Source organism: Gekko japonicus, unplaced genomic scaffold, assembly GCF_001447785.1.
Source record: "Gekko japonicus isolate JY-2015 unplaced genomic scaffold, Gekko_japonicus_V1.1 scaffold3, whole genome shotgun sequence".
NCBI lineage: Eukaryota > Metazoa > Chordata > Lepidosauria > Squamata > Gekkonidae > Gekko > Gekko japonicus.
Window position 1 is genome coordinate 4,099,323 of NW_015170887.1, and position 24,947 is coordinate 4,124,269.

The window sequence follows — 24,947 nt, forward strand, 5'->3', positions numbered from 1 at the left end:
GAGGAATTTCTCATGGTGGAGTTGGCAACACTACACTGGAGGAAGGCTTCCTCCATCAGGAGAAAGCTCCCCACTACTGGAAGGGAGTTGTTGAGTCCAACCCTGTAAACCAGGGGTGTCAAACATGCGGCCCGGGAGCCAGATCAGGTCCCCGGAGGGCTTCCATCAGGCCTGCAGTAGAACTGGCCATCTCCTGCTTCCAGTTCTGCTGCTGCTGCTGCATCATAGCTTGCTTTGCCAGACTCTCTTAATCACTCAGCCATTTCATGTTTTAACCTGGGTCCTAGACTCAGAACTCTGAGCATGAGATTTCTGTGGTGAATGTCAATAAATCAAAAGTAGGTTTGCAGCTTACAGAGCTAATGTTTTAAGCATGTTTTTATTTTAAGTAAAAAAGAACTCTTTGTGTTTGTGTCCTTTATAAAGTTTATATTTCTGCTACCTGGCATTACATTTTATAACACATGTGGCCCGGCCCAACAAAGTCTCATTTATGTCAGATCCGGCCCTCATAACAAATGAGTTCGACACCCCTGCTGTAAACAGTAACACAGGCCTGATTCAAATATTAGCCTGGCAGAACAGATGACCCTGTCCATGGATGGTTCCAGTGCCTGCTTTAAACTTGGATGCTACACATGCAGTCCTGTTACATGTGCCATATTAGCATGCCAGTACAACACCACACCCAGCCTATGGATCTCTACTATGAAAACACTGCACATTGAGTGGCAGATGGCTCAGTTTGACTGAGATGCTGGCCATAGGCACATTAAAATCAAGCCTTAAACTGGTTCCATGAGGAAATGGAAGCCAATCAAGGGAGAGTAACAAAGGACAAACGTGGGCAGTTTTTAAAGCAAAAAAATAACTGTTGCAGTAAAGTAAACTCAAACACAGCCATCTGATATGGTAGAAATGAAAATAAGCACTAGCAATTATTTTTGAAGTCCCTGAGGAAGCCTCACTTACCACTGTGTAATTCCTATCCCGAAGATGTACCAGTGTATTCTATCAAGAAGACATACCAGCGTATTTATCCTTGCATTACCATTGTAAGACTGAGCTGCAGAGAGAATGGCATCCATTCCAAATATATAGGGAGTTGATGGCGATGAATTGCGGATGAGAACACACAACTCTTGGTCCTGGGCTCCATTCACACTTTAGCATCTGGAAGCAGCCCAGCATGCTGAGTATATGTCTGCACACTGAAGGACTGTGGAGATAATGTTAGGGAAGGAAATGATTAGAAGCAATTTGTTAGTGGCGCACAGTTGCTTTGCAAGTTGTCAACAAGTAATGAAGCAAGGATGCCAATCGACAGGTGGACGTATCTATTCTGTAGGAGGGCAGGAGGAAATCAGTTCCAAGTGCAGTGGCTCTAATTGAGACTGGGAAGAGATAAATGGGGGAAGTTTGCAACAGCTGGAGTTCACTCTGAAGAGAAACTTTGACCATTCGTTATCATCTCAGGCGGTCTTTTAGTCGTCATGGTGATGCCTCTAGCAGATATTGGCTGAGAGGGGGAGGGAGAACCCACAGCCAAACATCAGAGAAAAAGCCCTGAAGCAAAAATGTTCCAGACATATGGAAAAGATAAAATCAGTTTGGATTCTCATATTTTTGTGTCTTTTTTTAAAGTCTCTGTACTACAGCAGGGAAGTAATCAGCTGATCACTGGAGGAAAACATCTTCCCTGGGTCTATTTTTATGTGGCATCTCATAACCACACAGAAAGCACATCTATGTAAAACTGCATGGGTCCCTCATGTGGTTTTTCCACATGGGATGAATGCAAATGGCCAGGTATAGCGTGGGGGTTAGTGTGTAGACTGATGGAATAGTTTAGTAATTAGAATGTTGGCCTGGGATCAGTGAGACCTGGCTTCAGATCCCCACAGTGCTGTGAAACTCCCTGGGTTAGCTTAGATCCATGGATGGCCCTGAGCTTCTTGGAGAAAGGTGGAGTAAAAATGTAATAGATGTAGATACAGACAGAAGGTACATTGCTGAAGCTAACCCACTGAGTGACAGTGTACAGTTGCAGTGGTGAAGGAGAAAACGTGTCCCCCCACAATGTCAATAATCCTTCAGGTAGGTTCTATGCTATATTTGATTTATTCCTGAATTTTCTGATACCTGCAGTCTTCTCAGGTATTTGAGATCTTTCAGCTCTTTCATATACGAAAGGGAGGGTATATGATGGCAGAGGTTCCCTAAGCCAGTGATGAAGGTCAGTCTCCTATTCCTGAGGCCAATAAAGCTAATTGGTAATTTCCCCAAAGAGTTTTGGAAACTAGGATCTTATGAGTGGCCCAACATCTTCCAGGGATTGTGAATTATACAAATCTCAGCGTCTCTAAAATAATGTTATGACTGTGAGAAAGATGATCAGGATTGCACAGTGGTACTGTTGTTAGGAGTCAATGTATCTGGTTGGCATGCTGTGTCAGCATGCCACCAAATGCCAACAACAAGGCAAGAGTACAGAACACCAAGGTGTCTTTTTGTACATGTGGCTGATGCTATGCAATTATTTCTCACTGAGGACCTCTAAAGCTTAAATATTTGGAAATACTAAAGGCCTACAGGTTGCAAATTGGCCTAGGCTCTTTTCCCAAGCCGCCATTCCAGTAAGACCCTGGAGGTCTTGTCAAGTCATTTGCCATTATCATGAAGGTAGTGAGGATTGCTTGCGCATTCTCGTTACCAGAACTGATTAGGGGAAAGGTGTTAGGGCTAACGATTGCCCATGCATGTTCCAGTGCTATCGGAAACCCTTCAAACATCATGAAACAGAATTCATATCCTAAGCACCTTTTTTCTAAGAGGGGAGCTTGGATAATCAGGCCTGAATGCACTTGAGCTTCTGCGTGTTCAGTGGAAGATGCAGCTGTCTTGTCTTCACAGCAAAAGTTAAGATCAAAATCAATGGGGTGTGTGGAAAGGGGCTGTTAATCAAGGCTACAGGGAACCAGACTGCAGTGGGAAGAAAGCAGGTTGGCCACCCCTTGACGTCAAGGGCTAAAAGGTTCTTCGATGGAAGAGATGAAAGATGGGAGAAATATATATAGTTTTGTGATACTGAAGCATGTGAACGGCATGCGAGAGCAAGAGGGGAATCAATATATTGCATTCACAGATTGCCGAGTGAGAGAAATGGCACGAAAAGGCATCTTGGGGCTTAGTTTTTCTATCCTATTTTGAAATGTAGGGGTTTTTTCCTTGTTGTGTGGTGGTGTGCCCTGTTAGGCATCGTATCTTCTGGCATAATTGGTAAAAGAAGGGGGAGAGAAAATAATACTATTTGGAGGTCATATAGGACCAGGGAGGTTTCAGTATTAGGGCTACAAACAGGAGTAGTGGATTATATTAAAAATATTACTGATATTGGCAATAAAGGTTGGAACATAGGGTTGCCAAACCCCCCCGGTTTGCCAGGGGTCCCCCGTTTTTTTTGGGGGGGAGTTCTACCTGCTGCTGGCCAGATGGCCGGCGGGGGAAGCCCCGCCCCCAACACCCACATTTACCCCTCTCCCTTCTCTCTTGAGAGAGAGAGGGATGGCTGCCTTTAAGTTCATGGAACCCGCGTTTCCTCCCAAGCCTGATCTCCGCTTGGGCTCCGTGCTCTTAAAAGGGAAACACCGGCTCTTTGCTCTTAAAGGGGAAATGCCAGCTCTGTGTACTTAAAAGGGAAACGCCAGCTCCTTTAAGTGCAGGAAACTGGCGTTTCTGGAGATCGGGTGCGCGGGGGGGCAGCGGACATCCCCAACGTGATGTCATCACATCAGTGATGCCCCACCCCCTCCAGGAACGCCCCCAAAGCCCTCCGCTGGGGGCGGAAGATGGACTTGCCAACCCTATTGGAGCATGATTTTCCGACCTTCTTCCTCCCATGGAGGCATAAAATGCCCCCTGAAATCCTGTTCTTGGAGTAGAAGGGGGACCCCAGGAACAAGATTTGGGAGGTGGATGCCATGCTTGGTCCTGTTGTTTGACAGATAGCATTAATGTTACCTCATTCTCTTGCTCTTCCATTGCTGACTCTCTTGGCTTGATGCTCATTGTAAAGATGCTAGGGAAGAATGCTCTAATTTGGCCATTATTTTCCAATTTATTTTTCATTATTTATCAATTTTGCTATTGATGTAATGGATGAAATGCCAGCCCAGGCTTTTGTGCACTGATAAATAGCACCATCATCCTCTGCTAGTGTCAGTCCCTTCAAGGCAATTATTACCAATACTTGTAGTATTTTTTTCAGATGTCGAGAAATGGTTATACAAGTTCATTTGAGGGGCACTGTTAGCCAGGGTTTTTTTTATATAAATATGTACAGTGTGATTTGGTGCAATGTTTTACCAGTGTGGAATATAAGCTCTTAGGAACCATCCTAGCCAGATTTTACCAGCTCCTTTACTACCTCATGATTCTCCCATAACATACCCCTGCAACTGAAGTCCACTTCACGTGTGACAAAATTCCTATGTGGAACTGAGCATGAAGCCATGACTGACGTGATAAATACATGTGCACTCACATTGCTTTGATGCCAACAAGCCTCATGATAATTTATACATCAGTTTTCCATTAATTTCTGAATGGAAGGGCTTTCCATGGGGGAAATTTTATCACATGTCGAGGAAATCCTCATTGTCAGTTCTTCATATCTACCACAATCCTGTCATTTCACCATAAAATGGCATTCATCTCCCACCTTTTCTCTATCATGAAACTCATGGCAGTGGACATAGAGTTCCAAGAGGCCTCCCATCCATTGGTCAAACCTATGACTTCTTAGATTCAGTAAGACAGCCATGTCATAGGCTTTTCCACCATACTCTGGCAGGTGGGCAATTACCATGTTATAAATTCTTCTAAGCAGTGGCTCATTTCAGTTTAGCAGTCTATACAGCATCTAGCATCTGTGCTATAGGTAAAGGTAAAGGTTCCCTTGCTCGAAAGCCAGTCGAATCCGACTCTAGGGTTGCGGTGCTCATCTCTGTTTCAAAGCCGAAGAGCCAGCGCTGTCCGAAGACGTTTCCGTGGTCATGTGGCCGGCATGACTAAACACCAAGGTGCACGGAACGCTGTAACCTTCCCACCGAAGTGATCCCTATTTATCTACTTGCAATTTCTTGCTTTCGAACTGCTAGGTTGGCAGGAGCTGGAACTAGAGAAGGGAGCTCACTCTGTCTTGCGGCACACCCAGGTCTCGAACTGCTGAACTACCAACCTTCCACAGCCTGCAGTTCAGCGTCTTAACCACTTGAGCCACCGCAGCTCATCTGTGCTATACACAGCTTTAAACAAATCTCCCCCATCTCTGTATTGTATAACTCCAGCCATTAAAACATTTACTCTAAAGTAAACTCTCTGGATGCCTTTGGAGTTTCTTTCAGATATGTGCCAGGGAGCATGGCCTAAAAGGCTATGCGGGGATATATGTACTTAAGCCCAAAATGAATCCAAGGAGAAAAAAGTAAATTGTTAGGCACCTCCTTTTCCTGCTGGGTCCCTTTTTATTCCATTGTGTCTTAAGGAGCTTGATTGGGTTTATTGTATGTATGCATGGTCCGCTGTTGCTGTACATTGCTGAAGGGCTGCTGTATTTTAACTCAGCAGTGGGTTCGTCTCAGAAGCAATTAATGAGGCTGTAACTGAGGCAGAGGGAAAAAGCGGCACTTTAGTCACAGACAAAGAAAACAAACACCCTTAAAGTTTATGTAATCCCATTTTGAGGAGGAAATCTCCCATAAACAATTGCTTAATATTGATTGCAGTCTACAGGTTGAATAACGAGGGAAAGTGGGGAAGGGGCCAGCCTTCATCAGCATTGTCTCAAGCAAGGGCCACCAACCTTGTCTTTCATGAGAGCTCCTTCAGAGTAATGAAAAATATCCCAAGCAATTGCCTCCCTGGCATGCAACCAAATTTTGTTATGTTCTAGCAGTAAAGCATGGACTAAGAAGAAAGCCAGAAATGAAGCTGTCAGCTAGAGAAAAATCCTAGGAAATAACATCTTTTTAAAGGAAGCCGCCCAGAGCAAATTTTTTTGTGATCTTTTCTGGTGTCTGCCTCACAAACTACCTGTTGGAGACCCCTGATCTAGGCAAACATCCAAGGCCACTGGTTTGAGCTGGAAATAAACCTTGAGATTAGCAGTACATTATTTTCCTGGTATTAAGCAGTAGCATTTAATAGAGTGCGTCTTCGTGAGCCTGAGATAGTGATAGTAGTGATTTTCATTGTATGTGAACCTATGCTGTAGGCAACCCTTGGTGTGCATGCTGAACCGCGGCACATCAGACCACTCTGGTCAGCTTGGGGGGCTTTTTCTTCACCTGAGCAATCAAGGTGAGATCAAGAGATGCTGGCAGCAGGGGTGGTGCCCTGGGGAAGGGAACAGGCGTAGCTTATGCCAGTCAGTCCCTCCCCAGATGCTCATAATTGGACTCCAAACAATGCGAGCAGAGTTACCTGAGAAGAGGGCAACTTCCCCCTCTTACTGCAGCCTTCCTTGCTCCCCTGAAATTGTGCTCCTTCAAGTTGGTGGCCCTGTGGGGGGCCAAATTGGGAGTCCGTAGTGTGGGTTGGGGAATTGGCAAAATCTCTTGCTCCTCCCCTGTAACGAAGGAACTGCTGCCAAGTAGAACACCATAGGATCTGAGCCTCACAGTTTCCACAAAGGTACAAGGCATATAATTACAAAGGTCTGGATTTCTGATGCATGTCTCCGCTTGCCATTTGTAGGATTTCCTTTCCTGCATGTTACTCTGTCAATACCCAACAACTCTGCTATTCCAAACATAGGCAGCATTATCACAAAAAATCTGTAGGCAGCCACAGGTGAAAAGCAGTTGTCCTAGTGCTATAATTCATGAACTAATCAGGGAGGTATCTGTGGGATGAGAATTTTGACCCAGGGTGATTTCCTGCAGATAGTTCTATATAGGCAGGTATGTATTTAGGTGAAGAGCCATTGCTTGATATAAATCTGGGAATAAAAGAGCAAGCTTCTAAGAACAATAAACTAGGAATATTCACTGCTTGCCAGCACTGGGCAGAGGACTTGGATAAGCTTTGCACTAGTGCAGGTAACCGTGAACAGTTCCCTTGGGCTATGCAGTCAACTTGGCCATTTCTCTCTGTTGCTGACTTTCTCGGGACACAGTTGTTCTTGAGCGGCCACAGTCAATATATCAAAATAAGTGCTTTATCGAGTAGGGGAAGAGGAGTTGCTGGCAAGACTGTAAATTCTTCCGCTGAGCAAATGATAATTCAGCTCCGGAGCCCTTTTGTCCTGCGGGGAGGGGGATATAAATTCTCCAAAAGTATCTGCTGCTTGGAATTGCTTTGCATTCATCATGCCAGCCCTCTGCATCATTCATGAATGTCATAAGAGACTAAGAAATTGGCACTTCATAGTGAGGATGATTAAGCAGCCATTACACATGTCTAACTTCAGTCCACTACTTTTGAGTAGATTGCACGTAAACCTCTCCCAAGGATCCAGCTCTTACAGATGAGTTTCCTCTCCCCTCTGGCAAGAATGAAAGAGATTCATTAAGGTGATAATGTTGTGGAAAATACAGAGAAATCACTCTTTGTCGGTAGTCGTGAACATTTTGCTTTCACCCAGTGCTAATACTCCCTTTTCTACAGAGGACAAAACTGAGCTTCCATTGGATGTGACTTCCCCAAAGTCACAGAGGAAACTGGTGGTATGCTTATAAGACCCCCATGATGATCTGGTGGTAATATTCAAAGCAAGCTCAGAAAAGAGGCATACACACTGCATATCAGAGGCTTTATGCACTGCAGTTTCTTCTAGCACTATCCCTAACAAACGTAGGGTGTGATCACACAAGTAGTTTGGCCCAACATAGCCACCCCTCCCCTCCGGATCAAATGGGCATGATCAAATGTGCACATCTGACTCCCGTGGCCCAGTCATTCCTACCTCACACTAAAATGAGTCCCACAAAGCTTAAATAGCCACCGGCAAATTCTGGTGGCTAGCTTGGCGAGGTGCTTCCATGATGGGTTTCCAGGCGTCTGATCACCCGGGAGTACCATGGAAATGCATGAGCAGTGTGATCATGCCTCTCCATTTCTCACACATCCCTCTTTCAAACCAACCCCACTCTTAGGTGTGCATCAGAGCCCCATTGGCTGCCTGTGATGCTCCTGTGTGGAAGCGCATGCATGCAAAGCCCTGGTGTTTGAGTGAGGAAGCATGGAAAAGTGAATTCCACTGATGTGAACAACCAACCATGAGTCCGCAGCACTATGAGATTGACACAAAGCATCCCCAACTCAAACGGGTAATTTAGAGCTGATATACTGGCACAGCAAACTGCTTGTGTGACCACAGCCTTAGTGGATGTCTGATTGAAATGTTTGCCGTGGCTCTTCTTTTTTGCTGCAAGTTGTAACCCTGCTTGCTGCTGCAAAGCCCAAGGAGGTCTGAGAGAAAATGAGCAAAGCTCTGCTCGAAGTTTTCTTGATCTTTACAATGCCAGACAAAGTCATAGGAGACTGAAACAACAGAACAGGGGGAGGGGAATCCTAGCATATTGTGTGCCTCCAACCCACTGCTATCTCTGCAAATGCTCCTGCTGGGACTTCAAATAGCAGGTCAGCCCTGCTGAGAGTCTCGCAGCTGCCAAGATAGGCTGCAACCGGTGTGACACAATACGAGCAAAAAGCTGAGGTGCAGAGATAAGGCAAGATGGGCTCAATGGCTGAGCGAAGGACATTCTGGCTCCTGTTCTTAGCAGATTGACAAGCATCACATCATTAAACAACCAGGAAACAATGGCATTGTCTGTGCCTTATGGAGTCTGTTCCAGTGTTTGAGTGCATTCAGGAGTGATTCGAGGGACAATGCTAATTCAACAAGCGGCTGTTTGAGTTTATCAGGAGAGTGAAAATCAAAGGCCAAGGGTGCCAATTTTAGAAGAAAGTGGCTGGTGTCCATAAGGGATTCAAGATGAACACAGAACTATCAAGGCTGACACAAGATGCTTTGGTCACATCAAGTGATGGGCAGGTCTTCTTTTCACCATTATCAAGGTGTACAAAGTGATCTACTTGGAAACAAAATGAAGAACATTAAATGAGCATTGCTGGATCAATCTTGTCCAACATCCTGATTCACACAGTGACCAACCAGTTACCCTGGTTCACAAGTTACAGTGAATGCCTAAGTCCTGTTCACATTTGGCAGTGAAAGTGCATGCATCCTGCATGTATGTGCATATATCTGTTTATAAGAAAGACACAACATGTGTTCACCTTACAAATGAAACTGGGACCAGTACCTGGCAATGCTCCCTTTAAGCTGTGGAGCAAAAATTCTACTTTGTGAGCTACCAGCATTAAAGTTGTAAGCAGGTGTTTTGGCTGCTGCAGCAATTAGTTTGCTCTGGAGCCATCCTTCTTGAGTTAAGACAAAAATGTGTGAGCCCGAAGCTAAAAAACTGTGAGCTACCTCACACTAACTCAGCTTAGAGGAAACACTGGTACCTGGATAGATTTGTGGTTTCAATCACAGTTCAGCTGTACATACAGGGCTTTTTTTGTAGAAAAAGCAGAGCAGGAACTCATTAGCATAACAGGCCACACCCAACAGCAGAAATGCATTAGCATATTAGGCCACACCCCTGACAGAGCATAACAGCGTTCCGTGCACCTCGGTGTTTAGTCATGCCAGCCACATGACCACAGAAATGTCTTCGGACAGCGCTGGCTCTTCGGCTTTGAAACGGAGATGAGCAACGCAACCAGGGGTCATTTCGTAGAAAAAGAGCTAGGGGGACTCATTAGCATAACTCATTAGCATATGCCACACCCCCTGACATCACCGGAAGTGTGTCCTCCCCACAGCCGGCGGTGACCTCCAGCGGGCACCAGCAGGGAGCTCCAGGCCCCGCCCTCCCGCACCTCACCCGGGCGGATGGCGTCCCCCCGCGTCCCCCCCCCCCCAAAATGACCCCTGAACGCAACCCTAGAGTCGGACTCGACTGGCTTTCGAGCAAGGGTACCTTTACCTTTACTGACAGAGCAGCTCATTAGCATATTATGCCACACCCACAGTACCAGAAGTGTGGTCATCCAGCCACACTCACCTTTTGCTTCTTATTCTGTTTACCTTGTTTGTTGTCAAAACCCAGGGGTTTTTTTTATAGCAGGAACCCTTTGCATGTTAGGCCACACACCCCTAATGTAACCAGTTCTAATGGGTTTCTGCTGTTGGGTGTGGCCTATTATGCTTATGAGTTCCTGCTGGGCATGGCCAACTCGGGAGCCAGCCGGAACTCCGTTCCTGTGCGTTCCTGCCCAAAAATAGCCCTGTGTACATACATTGACTGCAGCATGATAAATAGTTAACACACAAAAAAAGAAAAATCAGACGTATACTGTTACATGGATTAAAGTTTGAGTCCAGTGGCACTTTTATGACCAATAAAGTTTTATTCAAGGTATCAGCTTTTGTGTGCACACATACTTCTTCAGAGACAATGAAATGGAAATTGCCATACATATAGGTAGAGGGTGAGCATACAATATGGATTGTATGTGTGTTCACTGTAACTTGGGAACAGGTCTACATCTATATATCTAATAGCCAACTTGCCCTCTGCATGCGAATACTTATTTCCACACATCAGGGGCACCTGGGGGGGAGGGAGATTTTCGTGCACACTTGGGGCAGTCCCCAGATGTGCACAAAAATCTGTAACCGCTTCGGAGCCGGGGGGGAAGAGAGCAGTGAGGCCCAAGCGGCTTGCGGCCGCCGGGCCTCACTTTGGAGACAAGGGGGGGAGATTGAGCCGGAGGGGGTGGAGGGGGGGTGGAGGAGACGAGGGGAACCGGTGGGATGGGGGGGAACTTACCTCCTCCTCCTGCTTCCTCCTCTGCCTCATAAGTGTAGAGCTCCCTCCCCCCCCACGAGTATCGCGGGTCCCGCCCCTTGTACAATCTATTTACAGTGTATACTTGATATTTCTTTATACATGTTTTGAGTAATTTTCAGGTTACAGTCAATGCATGTACAGCTGAATGTGTGATGTCTGCATTTGTCCAGTATTGGTCTCTGGTTTCATTTGACAGTGAATGCATGTTGGCTGTTTCTTACAAAGATGTACACATGCAGATGCAGGACATACATGCATTCCCTTTGATATGTGAAGACAGCTTCTTTCCTCATGTGAAAGGTGCTCCAGCTCCTTAGCCACCTTGGGTGCCCTCTCCTTCACTTTTTCCAGTGTGGTTATCTAATTCACTGCCTCCATTTATTTTTTTTCCAAGGGAGCTGGGATTCCAGTTCTGCTTCTGATGAGTAGTGCCAGTTTTGCTGCTTTGGCATTATGTCATCTGGACTTCTCCAAGGACATCCTCTCTATGGGCTCTTTAGCAAGCCTTTGCCAAGAAAAATGAAATCGTATTTACAATTGGCAGCAGGAGACTTTTCACTTACATCAGATAAAGATCAGATTTGAGCAGATAATTTTCATCCATCTGGATTTTCCTATGGGAATTCAGTTGGTTTGCCTCCTGCTGTATTTGCCCATATTGATTATAAGAAGGGCTTTCAAAGTTAACGTCATCCAAGGGATAGAAGGCATGCATATGAACCTGACTGATGTAAAATACATGCTTTGGGTTGCATTCACCTATTTGTAGTAGATGGACGTGGCCTATGGGGAACACGGATGTGTTCTTTTGGGGTCATCTTAGTGACTTCCCTTGTACATTGCAGGGTTGGATGTGAAGCTCGGTGCATTTTTGAAATTTCAAATCAGAATAAAACCCATAATTTATTGAACATGAATGACATTTTCCCTCAAATTGCCTGACCCGAGTGAAGCATCAGGCTAATTTATTACAGTCATCTTATATCTCTTTGATTGAATGCATAAATGAATACAACTTTCAGCACCTTGTCTATTCAAGTCCATTAATACCCTGGTTAGGTACCAAGTTATGAATAGTTGACAATCTAAAGCTCCTTCACTCGCACTTTTTGGAGAAACTCATAGGATTGGATCCAACTAGCTTTTTTGCTGATGAAAAAGGAAAGAGGGGTTTCCATTAACCACCAGAACTGGCTATGCTAGGAATCATGGGACCTGAAAGTACAAAAGCCATGGGGGGTGGTATTAGGGAGGGGAACTGGGTAAGCTTGAATGGAAAAGCAGACTGGATCAAACCATACAATGGTAGAGGCAGAAAGCAATCTGAAGATCACCTCTTCTAACCACAAAAACAGAGGCACCGTTGACCTTTCTATACAAGTTGTAGAATAGAACTGGAACAATTTTCTTCCTTTTGGAGCAGGAGCAGCCAATAAAAAAAGAAAAGTGTCAAAAAAGTATTATTCCAGTTTTGGTGAATCAATGAAACAAAAGCACATAAGCTAATACCTTTTATAAGTATTGTTCAAACTGTAGGAGGCAAGCTTTTGAAATAAACAGGGCTTTCTTTTGGAAAGATATTGGGGGGGGGGAGAGACACTCTTCTACATCATAAAGAGTTGTATGCCTGAATAACTGGCACATTGCATTTTAAACCTTCTCTCCACTGGCTCACCATCTCAGTTTTCTTAAACTATGGGATCAATACGGCTGCTAAGATGTTGATCTACATAAAACTCAGGGTCAGTTTTTGGCCATTCTGGTGCTTCTGTTGTTTGTGTGTGTGAGAGTGTGTGTAGGAGACTTATCAAGTGATGAGGATGAAGGACATTTTTTAGTTTGTATGCAAATTAATTTGCATTGTGTTGTGTGTTGCCATTCCAGGAGCATTCCTTTTCCTCTTTCCCCTACCCCATCCAGTTCCATTAATTCCCTCTAACTAATAAGAAGCAACATATTGTCTGATCTGATTGCCCGCTGATGCTGTACATCCTGGGAAGAAAGTGACTTGTATTAATTTGCTGTCATTTTAAAAAAAGGCAACCAATGTGAGCAGGCATAACCGGAACTGCTGCTTTAGTTCTGCACTAAACTTACACTGGGATATTTGGGGAGGGGGTGGTGGTCTTTTTCCTGTAAGTGAAGCCCCTGTTCTTGCAGATGTAAAAAGTACAGTGTGAATTCCTCTCTAATTAATGTCAAACAATGCCTGGTTCTTTTTCAAGGAAGAGGCAATGAGATTGCTGAGCTCATATTGGGTCTTTGGGGGTTTGTCTGGCCAAGAGCAGGCATCCTGAAGGGAAAGCGAATGGTTTGTGAGAACTCTTTTAAGTGGGGAAGCATTCTTTTCCAAGGATTAGACTTTTGCCCTGGAAGCTTTGCATGTTCACATAACTCTCCCTTTTCTGGCTGTATGCTTTCAGAGGCAAGGCAAAGCTCTTAAGGAAAAAAATAATGATAAAGAAACCCTTTCTTTGTGATGGATTGAGTGAGGCAGCTCCCTCATTCCTCCTTGAAAGGATCTTCTGTTAGATCAAATAAACTGACACATTTGATGGTAACCACATACTCTTATGAACCCTTTGAAGCCATTTTCCTGGCTCCTGTGAGATGCATACCTTTCAGCAAACCGGTCTTCCTCAGCAGCAGAGAAGGGAGCAAGGGACAGTGGCGATGGCGGGGTGCTCTGGGGGACCTAGCCAAACCTGTGTTGTTTTATTGGCCATAGATCCCTAGCTCTAAGTGGCTGCTTTCCCCCATGTCACAGTGGTTCAGGGTTATCTGTCCTGACTGGCAGCAGCACTCCAGGGGTTCTGAAGTATCTGACCCAATACTGGAGACCCTGCATGCTGGGGATGTCTGAGACTGAATTGGGCACCTTCATCATACAAAGTATGTACAATACCTCTGAGCTACAGTCCCTCCCCTTCCCCTGGGGAAGGCCCTATACAGGTTAGTGGGTGAAAATTTAGCATAACCAAAACCTTTCATTCAGGGGAGGGGGCATGGCTCATTGGTAAAGAATCTGCTTGGCATGCAGAAGGCCCCAGGTTCAATCCCCAGCATTTCCAGTTGAAAGGATCAGTGAAGAGGTGATGTGATAGACTTCAACTCTGAGACCCCAGAGAGCTACCGGCCTGTGTAGATAATACTGACCTTGATGGACCAAAGGTCCAGTTCAGTATAAGGCAGCCTCATATGTTCATTTAGTGGGGGAAAGAATATGCAAGCATTTCATTGACAGAGAACTGAAGAAATATTCTGCATAATGCAATCATGCGTTATTAGTTTGCCATCAGGAACTGGTATCTTAAAAATCCATGCTTTATTTGTTATGAGTGTCTTACATGTTGCCATCACAGGCCTTGTTTGAAGTATTTGAATGCCATTGGATCCACCTAACATTCACAGGCTTGGATCCAGAGTAGTGTTTCTGCAGGTGCAAGGATTTCAGTCTCAGGATACAAATTTCTGGCCTTCTCCCTCTACAGCAGCCCAACATACCCTCTAGAATCCTACTCTTGGTGGGCCCTCTGTCTCCCAGAAACAGGATGGGGAGCATTTCAAGCTGCCATAGGCAGGGGAGTTGTGTGCGTGGATGGAAATCTTTGTACCCATGGAAATTCTACTTTGGATCAAAGCCACTTTTGTCCTAGCAACATGTGTCAAACATGATGTGTTGAAAAGTCAACTTAGTTTGGGGGTCTACACACTGGCATCAGAATGGTGCTAATAGGAAGATGCAGGGCTCTAGTCGGGGGGGAGCTCTCAGGTACGGAGCTCCGGAAGAGAACCTCTAGGGGGCGGGGCGGTCACGTGGTGAAGCCCCGCCCCCTTCTTTACCCCGCCCTCTGCTTCGATCCTCATTCCGTTTGGGAATGAGGATGAAGCAGGAGGGTAAGTAGCCAGGCCTTCTGACACACTTCCGGTGATGTCAGGGGGTGTGGCCTTCTGTCACTTTCGGTGATGTCAGGGTGTGTGGCATATGCAAATAAGTTATGCTAATGAGTTATGCTAATGAGCTCCGGCAGCTCTTTTTCTACAACAAGACCCCTGGGAAGATGTTTTAATTTTATTCCAAATGCAACACTGCAGCAGAATACAACTGGAGTGGTATACTTCATGATCCCTTGCAGTGCTACTAAGGATATTGGGACACACATTCAAAAGCACTGTCTTGGATCCTGTGAACCAGCTCCATGTGCCCTAGACTGTCTCTGCTGTGGAGAACACTTCCTCTTCCATTGAAACTTCCGTTTGCACAAACCAATGGTTTTCAATGGGCCCTTGTGCACATGGAAGTTTTAGTGGCAGAGGATGTGCATTCCACAGCAGAAGCTCTCTGGTGTGCGTGACACTTATGTTCATAGAATCCCAGCCAACATCCAAATGCAGTGAATCTGAGGGAACATCTTGCTGCTGACATATGGCTTCATTAACAACTAAATGTCTCAAATGACCTCCTGGGATGATTGGGTAGTTAAACCAACCATTGTGGGAACAAAGACAATCAGAGTCAGAGTTCTGTCCCAGAATCTGTTTCAAATGTTAGGTCTAAGTCTAGGAACATATCAGGTAATGTCATAAGTAGTATCTCTGCCCACAGGCAGAGTTCATGCCTTCTCCTCCCTGCCGGATAACTATAGCCAACCCAATGTGGTGGTAATGGTGGATAGGGACTGCAGCTTACCACAAGAAGGACTAAGCATCACAGTCACTGATGCGGTCATCAAAGATGGGGGCGCCATTGGGTGCAGACATACTCAGATAGGCTGAAATTGTTACAGCAACTTTGTCAAGCACTTTCACCCTTGCCCTTTGCATCCACATAAGATGACACATCATTATTATGTACTACAAATTTTACTTTATGCATTTCAAAGGACTGTCAGGGTCTGTGCACAGCTTTTTAGATACAGCTGCACTGCCGGTACTCCCCTCCACCAAGATTCAAGCAACATTTTCTCAGTCACTTTCATGTTAATACCTTTCCACCGATAGAAAGTTGCTTGAACCAGAGAGCTTTTGGCACCGTGAGATAAGTGTCTGCCTTTTAGTTTGCATTCCCTTGCCTTTGTGAGTCTGTCAGACCTTTCATCTTATTTTAATGCAATTCTGCAAAAGCATTAAACACCCAGGTAAGCACTTAGGTCTCTCGTGTTTAATTGCCACTTTACAGAGTTCTTCAATGCAGTCCTCCTTGCCAAGGTCTCCTTTCTGCGTTGAACTGGGTCCTGCCATAGCTGTTAACTGCTCTTTAATTGTTTGTGATGTATTACTGATTCTATCCTTACAGCATTCTGGGTACTAAGATGAGAATTTCAGCCGCGTGGTAAACTTGCAATTCCTGCTGAGTAAGAATTCCAAAACTGCCTTGCCAGTGAATTTGCATTTAGTTCAACTGATGGCTTCTTGCTAGCATGGAAGGGGGAAAAATTGCATGGTTGCAATGATTAATAAACCTAATAGGATCTGAGCACGAGCATTCCTAGCATCCTGAAAAGACCTTCCTTGGAACCACTGTACTCAGCAGGAGGCCTGTAATGGAACAGCATGTCTCCATGAAACAGGAACATTAAAATGATGGGAAAGAATGGGTGAACAGATTGTTCTGCTGCTTGGACATTTCTCGGTCTCTTTCCAAAGGAGAGCTGGCCTTTGTAGAGGTCAATTTCTCTCTTTATTAGGCAATTCCCAAATAAGCTCCCAATCCTTGTTGAGAATGGGGATGAAAATGATTGGCTATCATCTATGTTTGCTAGAGATTACGTGCAAGGGAACAAAGGCACAGTAATGAACAAGAGGGAAGTGGCAAGCCTGTATTATTTCAGGTAGGGGTTGCATTATCATTTCATTTATATTCTTAGACCACATTGGATTAACTGAATGAACAGGAGCTTTACTTGTCACAACGAGGTTCATGACTGCAGTCAGAGATTCCTCCGTATTAATTTGAATTATGCAGGTATTAGCTGATGTTATTGCTGGGGCTTATGGACCGGATCCTCTGTATATTTGGTGTTAAATTACATAGAGCTAGATTCTGTCAGAAGGCAATGCTTGGTACATGCTTCTGCCAATACCAACCTGCTCCTCTTTTACCAGAATGAATGTGCAAACCAACTTTCTTCCTCATGATCCATAAACAGCACAAGCAATGTTAAATGCTAACACATCCCTGGTCAAAATGGTTTCTGGTTTTAGACGGGTTTCACTGCTGCCTAGTCTGGTACAGCTGATATGATATTCGTGCTATAGAGTAGGTAACAAGTCAAAGCCACAAGGGCAAGAATTGGCTCCCCAGCCTTTTCTCTGCAAGTCTTGGGTGCTATTTGAGATGTACTCCATTGGAAGGGAAGGGGCCGTGAGTCAGTGGTAGAAATGGTAGGCCTCAGATTCCACCTCTGGCATGTGTCGAGACATGGTGTCTCAGGTGACAGATGTTGAAAAACACCTTTTCCTGGTTAGGATTCTGGAAGCCACTGCCAGTCAGAGTAGACTAGATGGACCAATGGCGTGACTCCATATAACATTTATTGATTTAGCTAGTTTTGCCTGTTTTTTTTTTTCTCCAATGAGGATCCAAAACAGCTTGCAGCAAAGATTATTGCCTCATCCTCATTACAACAACCCTGTGAGCAATGCTCCCTCTAAGCTGTGGAGCCTTGTGAGCAAAAATTCTACTTTGTGAGTTACTGGAATTAAAGCTGCGAGTGAGGGATTTGGCTTCTGCATAAAGTAGTTTGCTCCAGAGCCATCCTTCCTGAGACAAGGCAAAAATGTGTGAGCCAGAGGCTAAAAGCTCACACTACCTCAGCTTAGAGGGAATGCTGCCTGTGAGGTAAGTTAGGCTGAGAGAAGATGACTGGGTCAAGGTCACTCAGTGAGCTTCCATAGCAGAGTGGGGATTTGTACCTGGGTCTCCCAGATCCTAACCCAGGACTTTAACCAGTACACCATGCCCACTGTACTTAAGCAGTGCAATGTGGATCCTGTGTACACATGACCCTAGCATGAGTCTGCACTGAATAAGCAGGTTTTCATATCAGTGACCAGATCTATCATTTAAGAATGTATCTGAGACAGTCACTGATTCTGGCCTGGTTCCATCTTTGGAAAAGAGAGGCTGTCATAGCTGAACGTCTAGATTTATACTCTGGTGTATAGAAGTCGTATCCCACAATGTAACAACCCTCCATAATTCTGATGTGTGAAATGTTGGTCACTAGCTAGCAATCTCTGTCACAAAGCTCCTTTCGCTATCCTCTCATATTCTTAGTTACCTTTCGATGTGTCTTTTCTCCAGATGCAAAGAACTTTGTGCATCTTCGTGTCAGATTCCATCTTGGGAGGCACTTAAGTGCGGTGACAGGCCAATCTCTATAATTGGCTATAATTGGCAACCAAGGGGACTGTGACATGCACTGTGTGCTGCTATGTGGCATATCTTGAACAGATGTGAGTATGTACATGTGTTCTCAGAAGCTCCTTGCTTTCAAAATTGATAGTGATCAGGAGGAGGCCATTTTCACAAGCAATGTTTACATTTCCATGTTTGCAATATTAGTGGAAAGGCTATATTGGCTAGAATTTGAAAGTTCTACACTTTGTGTATAAGATTAGCAATAGCGGCGCTCCAGCAGAAAGAAGCCCAGGCCCTGCCCCCCTAGGGGGGGAATTAAATGCCTGGCTTTCCAGCCCGATCTTCTCCAGGTGCCCTGCAGCCGTGGGGCACTTGGAGAAGATTGAGCAAAGAAGCCAGGCATGTCTCCTCGCCTCCTCTTCCTTCTCCAGCCAGCCCGGGGAAGACATACCCTCCTTTCCCCCTGAGCCTCTCCGCTTTTGTGGAGAGACTTGGGGGGATTTAAATGCCCTGGGTTCCCTGCTCAATCTTCTCCAATTGCCCTGCAGTGCCCCACAGCAGCCAGGCTGGAGACTGGAAGGACAGGGAGGCAAACATGCCTGCTTCTCCCCTGAGCCTCTCCGCTTTTGCGGAGAGACGGGGGGGGGGGGATTATCCCTCCCTTCCACTCCTCTCTCCCTATTTACTTTCTCCTTCCTTCCTTCCTTCCTTCCTTCCTTCCTTCCTTCCTTCCTTCTTTCTTGCCTTCTGTCATACTTCCGGTGATGTCAGGGGATGTGGCATATGCAAATAATTTATGCTAATGAGTTGTGCTAATGAGCTCCTGCACCTCTTTTTCTATGAAATGACCCCTGCATTCATGATTAGTGTTGCCAGTGCCATCCTGGGGAAATCCAGGAGATCTGGGGGCTGTCCTTAGGGAGGGCAGAATGTATGGCAGGAGTTAGCTCAGTGGGGATATGATACCACAGAAACCACCAGGAGTCTTTCTCCAGGGGAACTGTACTAAGGAAATCAGTTGTAATTCCAGGAGAACTCTGGGCTATAAGTTTGGTAATGCTATTCCTAACAAGTGTTTTTAGAGTAGAAGTAGAAATGATGCTTGAGACAGGACTGCTGTGCAAAAGAGTAGCTTTGTGTCAAGTTCTTCTATAGTGTTTAGGCAACAGCATAATGCATCTTACTATTTCCCCGCCCCTACCAATAATGTCCCTGACCTGGATAGTCCAGGATAGCCTCATCTCATCAGATCTCAGAAGCTAAGCAGGGTTGGCTCTGGTTAGTATTTGGAGGGAGACTACCAAGGAATGCTGGGGTCATTATGCGGAGACAGTCAATGGCAAACCTCCTCTGAATGTCTCTTACCTTGAAAAACCTATGGGGTCACCATAAGTTGGTTGTGACTTGACAGCAACATCATCATCATAAAAACAACAACAGTAACAACAACAATGTAGACTGTAAATGGGGAAATGCATGTTGCCATGGCTTAATGTTACAGGACAAACTGGCTATGTGTTAAGCATCACATCTAATTCCATCCTTAGCACGAAAATTTAGTAAGACAAATACATGCAAGGTCTTGTGCACAGAAACAGGTTTTATAAGACTGAGCCACTGGTTCTACCACAGACAATCAGTTTATTTTTGTTTATTAGAAATTAATATCAATACAATATATGTGACAAATCCAAAATAAATAAAGCTTTACAATTTATTCTATCACAGAAGCCAATATGATAATAATAATCATCTGTCACAACAAACTAGTTTTGCTAAAAGAATAAAAACCAGTCTAAGAGGAAGGCCTATCATGTCCCTTCTGTATCCGTCCATTGTCTAATTGGGTGCCACAAAATATCTACCTTTGTAGCAATCTGTGTCATGCACTAATTTCTGTTGTGTCATGTTGTGAGCTAGTGTAATGTGAAACATAATAACGAGCTCATAATTGAAAAGGGGACAATAATTGAGAGCCCTTCCATTCCAAGTGGCCTGTTTGAATTACCTACGCATGGAGAGAAGCCATGCTAATTCATTATTACAGACCGCTCTAATTAATGCAAAGAGATGGCAAGTGTTCTTATGGTAGGCAGACAGGTTGTAAACACTGAAAAAAGGTTGTAAACACACCCACGACAACAGAGTCTGCGGAGAATCTAGGAACTCAACAGAATAAGACACACTGGCTCCCTGTTCCATACACTGTGATGATACTGAGATAATGCAGATTCCTAGAAAGCCTTTTAAGAGCTGGCAAGTGTTCATCCTATTTACATGACTATATTTGTAATGCAAGGCCTATAAAAAGTACATGAACTTAAGTATGTTTAGATTAGAGGGGTGAATATTGTTCATAGGATCAGTTGACGAGATGATGTAAGTGGTAACTGCTAGCATTCCTTAGTTTTTGGGCAGAAAAAGAGGATGTTGTTGTGTTTCCATTGCTTAAAAACATCCATAAAAGGTAAAGGTAAAGGTATCCTTGCTCGAAAGCCAGTCGAGTCCGACTCTAGGATTGCGGTGCTCATCTCCGTTTCAAAGCTGAAGAGCCAGCGCTGTCCGAAGATGTTTCTGTGGTCATGTGGCCAGCATGACTAAACACCAAGGTGCACGGAACGCTGTTACCTTCCCACCGAAGTGGTACCTATTTATCTACTTGCAATTTCTTGCTTTTGAACGGCTAGGTTGGCAGGAGCTGGAACTAGAGACGGGAGCTCACTCCGTCATGCAGCAACTCAGGTCTTGAACTGCTGAACTACTGACCTTCCACAGCCTGCAGTTCAGCGTCTTAACCACTTGAGCCACCACAGCTCCTAACATCCATATCGTAGCTTTTAATATGTGAAAATTTGGTTGTTTGCATTCTCCAGACTTTTAGTGAATTAAGTATGACCACAGCTCATGGAATTGTGGAAAACAGGGAGTGTAGTAAATGCATGGCTGAGATCTCTAGACAATTGACTGCCTACATGCTTTGAACTGCCAGGTGGAACACTGACCCTATTGTAGTATGAATGGGAATATAAAGATTTTTATATATAGGTTTTTCCTTCTTGATTGTTCATATTCATATTTCTCTGGTTTTTATAGATTTATTCTTTAAGTAATATTTTATTAGGATGTTAGAAAGGCCTGTTATATAGAAGGCTTTCCTCTTGTAGGTCTGATATTGTTAGCAACATAATAGGTACAAAGTTCATGATTCTGTCGTTCTTAGGGCAAACCTTTCAGTGTCTGGGTCAGATAAGATTTTAGTCTCGTATCAGTAATGAATACTTTTGTTTGGGGAAGAACAAGCTTTAGCCGATATGCCTTAGGTCATGTCAAGTAAATATGTGACGCTATTGCATAGACACACCTTTCTTACATTTGACCAATAAGGAGATTTTTATGTAAATGTTGTTTACGTTTTTGTAACCAATTATGCCTTTTGACTATTATTCCCATTATGATAATATGATGATGTCAGTCCATGTATAAAATATCATGTATTTCCTGAATATGTTCAGAATATGCTCAAGAAGAAGATGAAGAAGAAAAAGAAGAAAGTTGTCAATTTTTGGTTAACTATTTGGTCTAATTGTTTTCCTATTAATTGAGGCATGTTTCCTGATTATGCTGAGAAGAAAGCAGTCAGTTTTGATAGGTCCTTTGGCCTAACTGTTTTCCGTATTTCATTACAATAAAATACAAGAACTTCCTCCGCATTTGACTTCAGTTTTGACATGGAATCTAATATGTACAACACTATGGACACTGGTCATCTGTTTCTAACCAATGTTGTAATAGATCAGACACAGGTCTTAAACTGAGCGATAAAGTGACTCGCCTAAGGCCACCCAATCAATTTTGTGGCTGAGTGGGATTTTAAACCTGGGTCTTCGCACTTATGGCCCAGCTCAGTAGATAGTATTTGTGTATGCTTAAACAAAAGGAAATTAAGTATGTGTGTTGCTTTTTTCTTGTAGTGCAGTGGTTTTCAGGAAACCTTGGAATTCTTTGGAAGTATATTAGTTACCCGTCAATGGAAAGTTCACTAATAGGCATCCCTAAAAAGAGATTGCCTGCCATGTGCAAGGGAATGTTGTGTGTGTTCAGGGGGGCACTTAAAACTAGATTCAAGGTGAGGTCCAGTGGACCTGGCCATGTGTTACATGTGAACCAAGTGTCTGACCTCACAGGTGTTCCTTAGACTTGTATAAAGAAGTCCTTGCAGGGAGAAAGAGTGATTTTTTAAAAGGCATCAAAGCTATTGTCACAAACCAAGATCAGGATTATCAGATGTGATAAAATTTATTTAATGGGAAAGATGTTTTGGCCTATAACATATTCCTGAGTCACCTCCCCTTTTTTATGCCCATCTTTGGCAGTTCCGCAAAGGAAGTACCATTTATCATGTTGTGGTTTCATTAATTCCATGTACATTTACAAGAGCACCAGAAACACATGAATATTCATTCCAATTATACTAAAGAGGCATTAGTCCTTTTCTAAATGACCATGGTTATAATCCAAGTTGAAAGTTCACTTAAGACCAGAGATTCTTCTTAAAATTCTATACTTTCTCTTGTGGTTGGTTAGGTGTGGCAGATGAAAGGCAATCTGGTCTCGTTTCCTCCAGTTAAGGAAAGGCATACGGCACACTAGGCAGTTAAGAGCTACCAACGCTAACACACGATGATGAGAGAGAACAGATGTATTTTTGTGTATGTGTGAGAGATGTGAAATAAATTTCAGCACAAAAGAAGCTAAACTGGGTTGTTCATCTGGCTTTTGAGAGGAAATGTATTATCTATTCTGTGCTCCTAATGCAGCAGAATCTGGAAATGTTCATACACATCTTTTTAGAGTCTCCTTGGTTATTAATTCATTTGGTTCACATCTTTAATTCAGGGTGACACTCTGCCTCCTAGGCCTTGGACCGCATCACTTTCATTAATGGGATCTTGCACTTAAATGTACTGCTTCTGCCTCTGCTGTCCTGATGCCGCTGGATAAACTAACTTCTTGCATTCTCTTTGGCACTGTTTTACAGCTGGTGCCACGTATATCTTTGGGAAAAGTGGAGGCCTCATCGTATATACCTGGCCAGCAAATGACAGACCCAGCACAAGGACAGACCGCCTTGCAGTCGGGTTCAGCACAACAGTGAAAGACGGCATCTTGGTTCGGATTGACAGTGCTCCTGGCCTTACTGACTTTCTGCAGCTCCACATAGTGAGTACAAAGCTCCTTTTGACCCATGTTTTTGTTCCAATTGCCATTCTAGATCTTTTAGGTCAGTTTGGTTACCTACTACTGGAAACCTGTGAGACCTTGCAGGGAAAAATAAAATCTGTAATCTAATTGATCAGAGTTATGTAAGAATAAATGTACAGTTATGTAGTCATGCAGAGATTTTGTAATTGGGTTGCATTGAATATGAGTCCATTGTCCACTGTTAATGTGATTCTTTATAAACTACTGAAGCTTTGTGAGGTCATCAGTAAGGGGATGGAAGCTTTGGTATTCTTGTTTTCTGTTTCTAAACTTTATAGGGCACCTTTCCAGAATTCAGAGGAATGCTAAGGCAGGGTAGCCAGTAGCTTTGGAAATGTTTGCTGTATTTTCTACAACCATTATCCTGTATGTTGAGTTGTTATGGAGAAAATTTGCAGCCCCCTCCTCAATCTACACATTTTTTGTGTTCAAGATCTATATGTCTCATTTAATTTTAAAACCTTAGCTGTAGCACTACATAACCAGCAAGTGTCCTAAAACTTTGCAGTCCTCAACATGGCCCTTTCTGTGGATACTTAAATCCAAAGATTGGGACCATAGAGGCCCACAAAGTATTTTTAAGGAAACTTTTGCAGAAAAATACACTTACTGAAAATGGAGAGGGGGTAAATGCCCCCCCAAAAGGTGAACGTTTTCTGTGCAGGTGCCAACAGGACACTGAGCAGTGAGGGGAGAGGGTCTAGGAGGAGAAACTAGCAGGGTCAGTGGTGCACCTGGGTACTACCACCATTGAGGCCAGTGCTGCAACCTAGGCCTCTTCTCAGCTGGCTAAACAGGGGAGGGGGACCAGAAGCTGCCACTGCTCCCCCCAGTGGAGAGGCTGGCTCTGCCACTGCCACCTCTTTTGAGCAGGCATGGGATGAGGATTGGGGGCTGCCCTTGCTCCTCCTACCCTCACTCCCCCACTAAGGCAGAAACAATGTAGGCAGGCAAGGGACAAGGAGTGGGAGATGCCTCTGCTCATCCCCTCTGCATGAACCAGGAGGAAGGTGGACAGGTGGGCAGTCAGTGCAGTGGGGAGGGAAATGAGCAGACGGGTGGGCGGGCAGGCAGCCAGAGGAGGGAGGGTGCAGGCAAGATTCCTCCTCCCCTGTAGGTTTAGTGTTTATTGGGGGGTTTGATATTCTGAAAGTAGACAGGAGTGTGAGTAAAAAGCCAAACGGTGAGATCCTCCCAGCAAGCAAGGGCTTGTCTATATAGAATTCTGATTTTGCTATTATTACTTAGATACAGTCAATTGGACCCAGCAGCCTTGGCAATGTATGTGTGTATTCATTTATCCATTTAGAAGTCTTTATTCTTAGCCTGATCAGGGCAGTTACAACATATCCATGCTCAGTTTTATGCTCAACAATCCATGTCATGTAATTTGGGTT

The 24,947-nt window shown here is 44.3% G+C and overlaps 1 protein-coding gene across 1 annotated transcript in view; it reads left to right on the top strand.

The window, feature by feature from the left end:
- NRXN3 (neurexin 3) overlaps positions 1-24,947 on the top strand; it is a 1,635,269-nt gene that overhangs the window by 1,156,369 nt on the left and 453,953 nt on the right. The window contains exon 17 of the mRNA XM_015418345.1: positions 23,327-23,508. Within this exon, the coding sequence (XP_015273831.1) occupies positions 23,327-23,508 (182 nt within the window). The remainder of the gene's footprint in view (positions 1-23,326; positions 23,509-24,947) is intronic.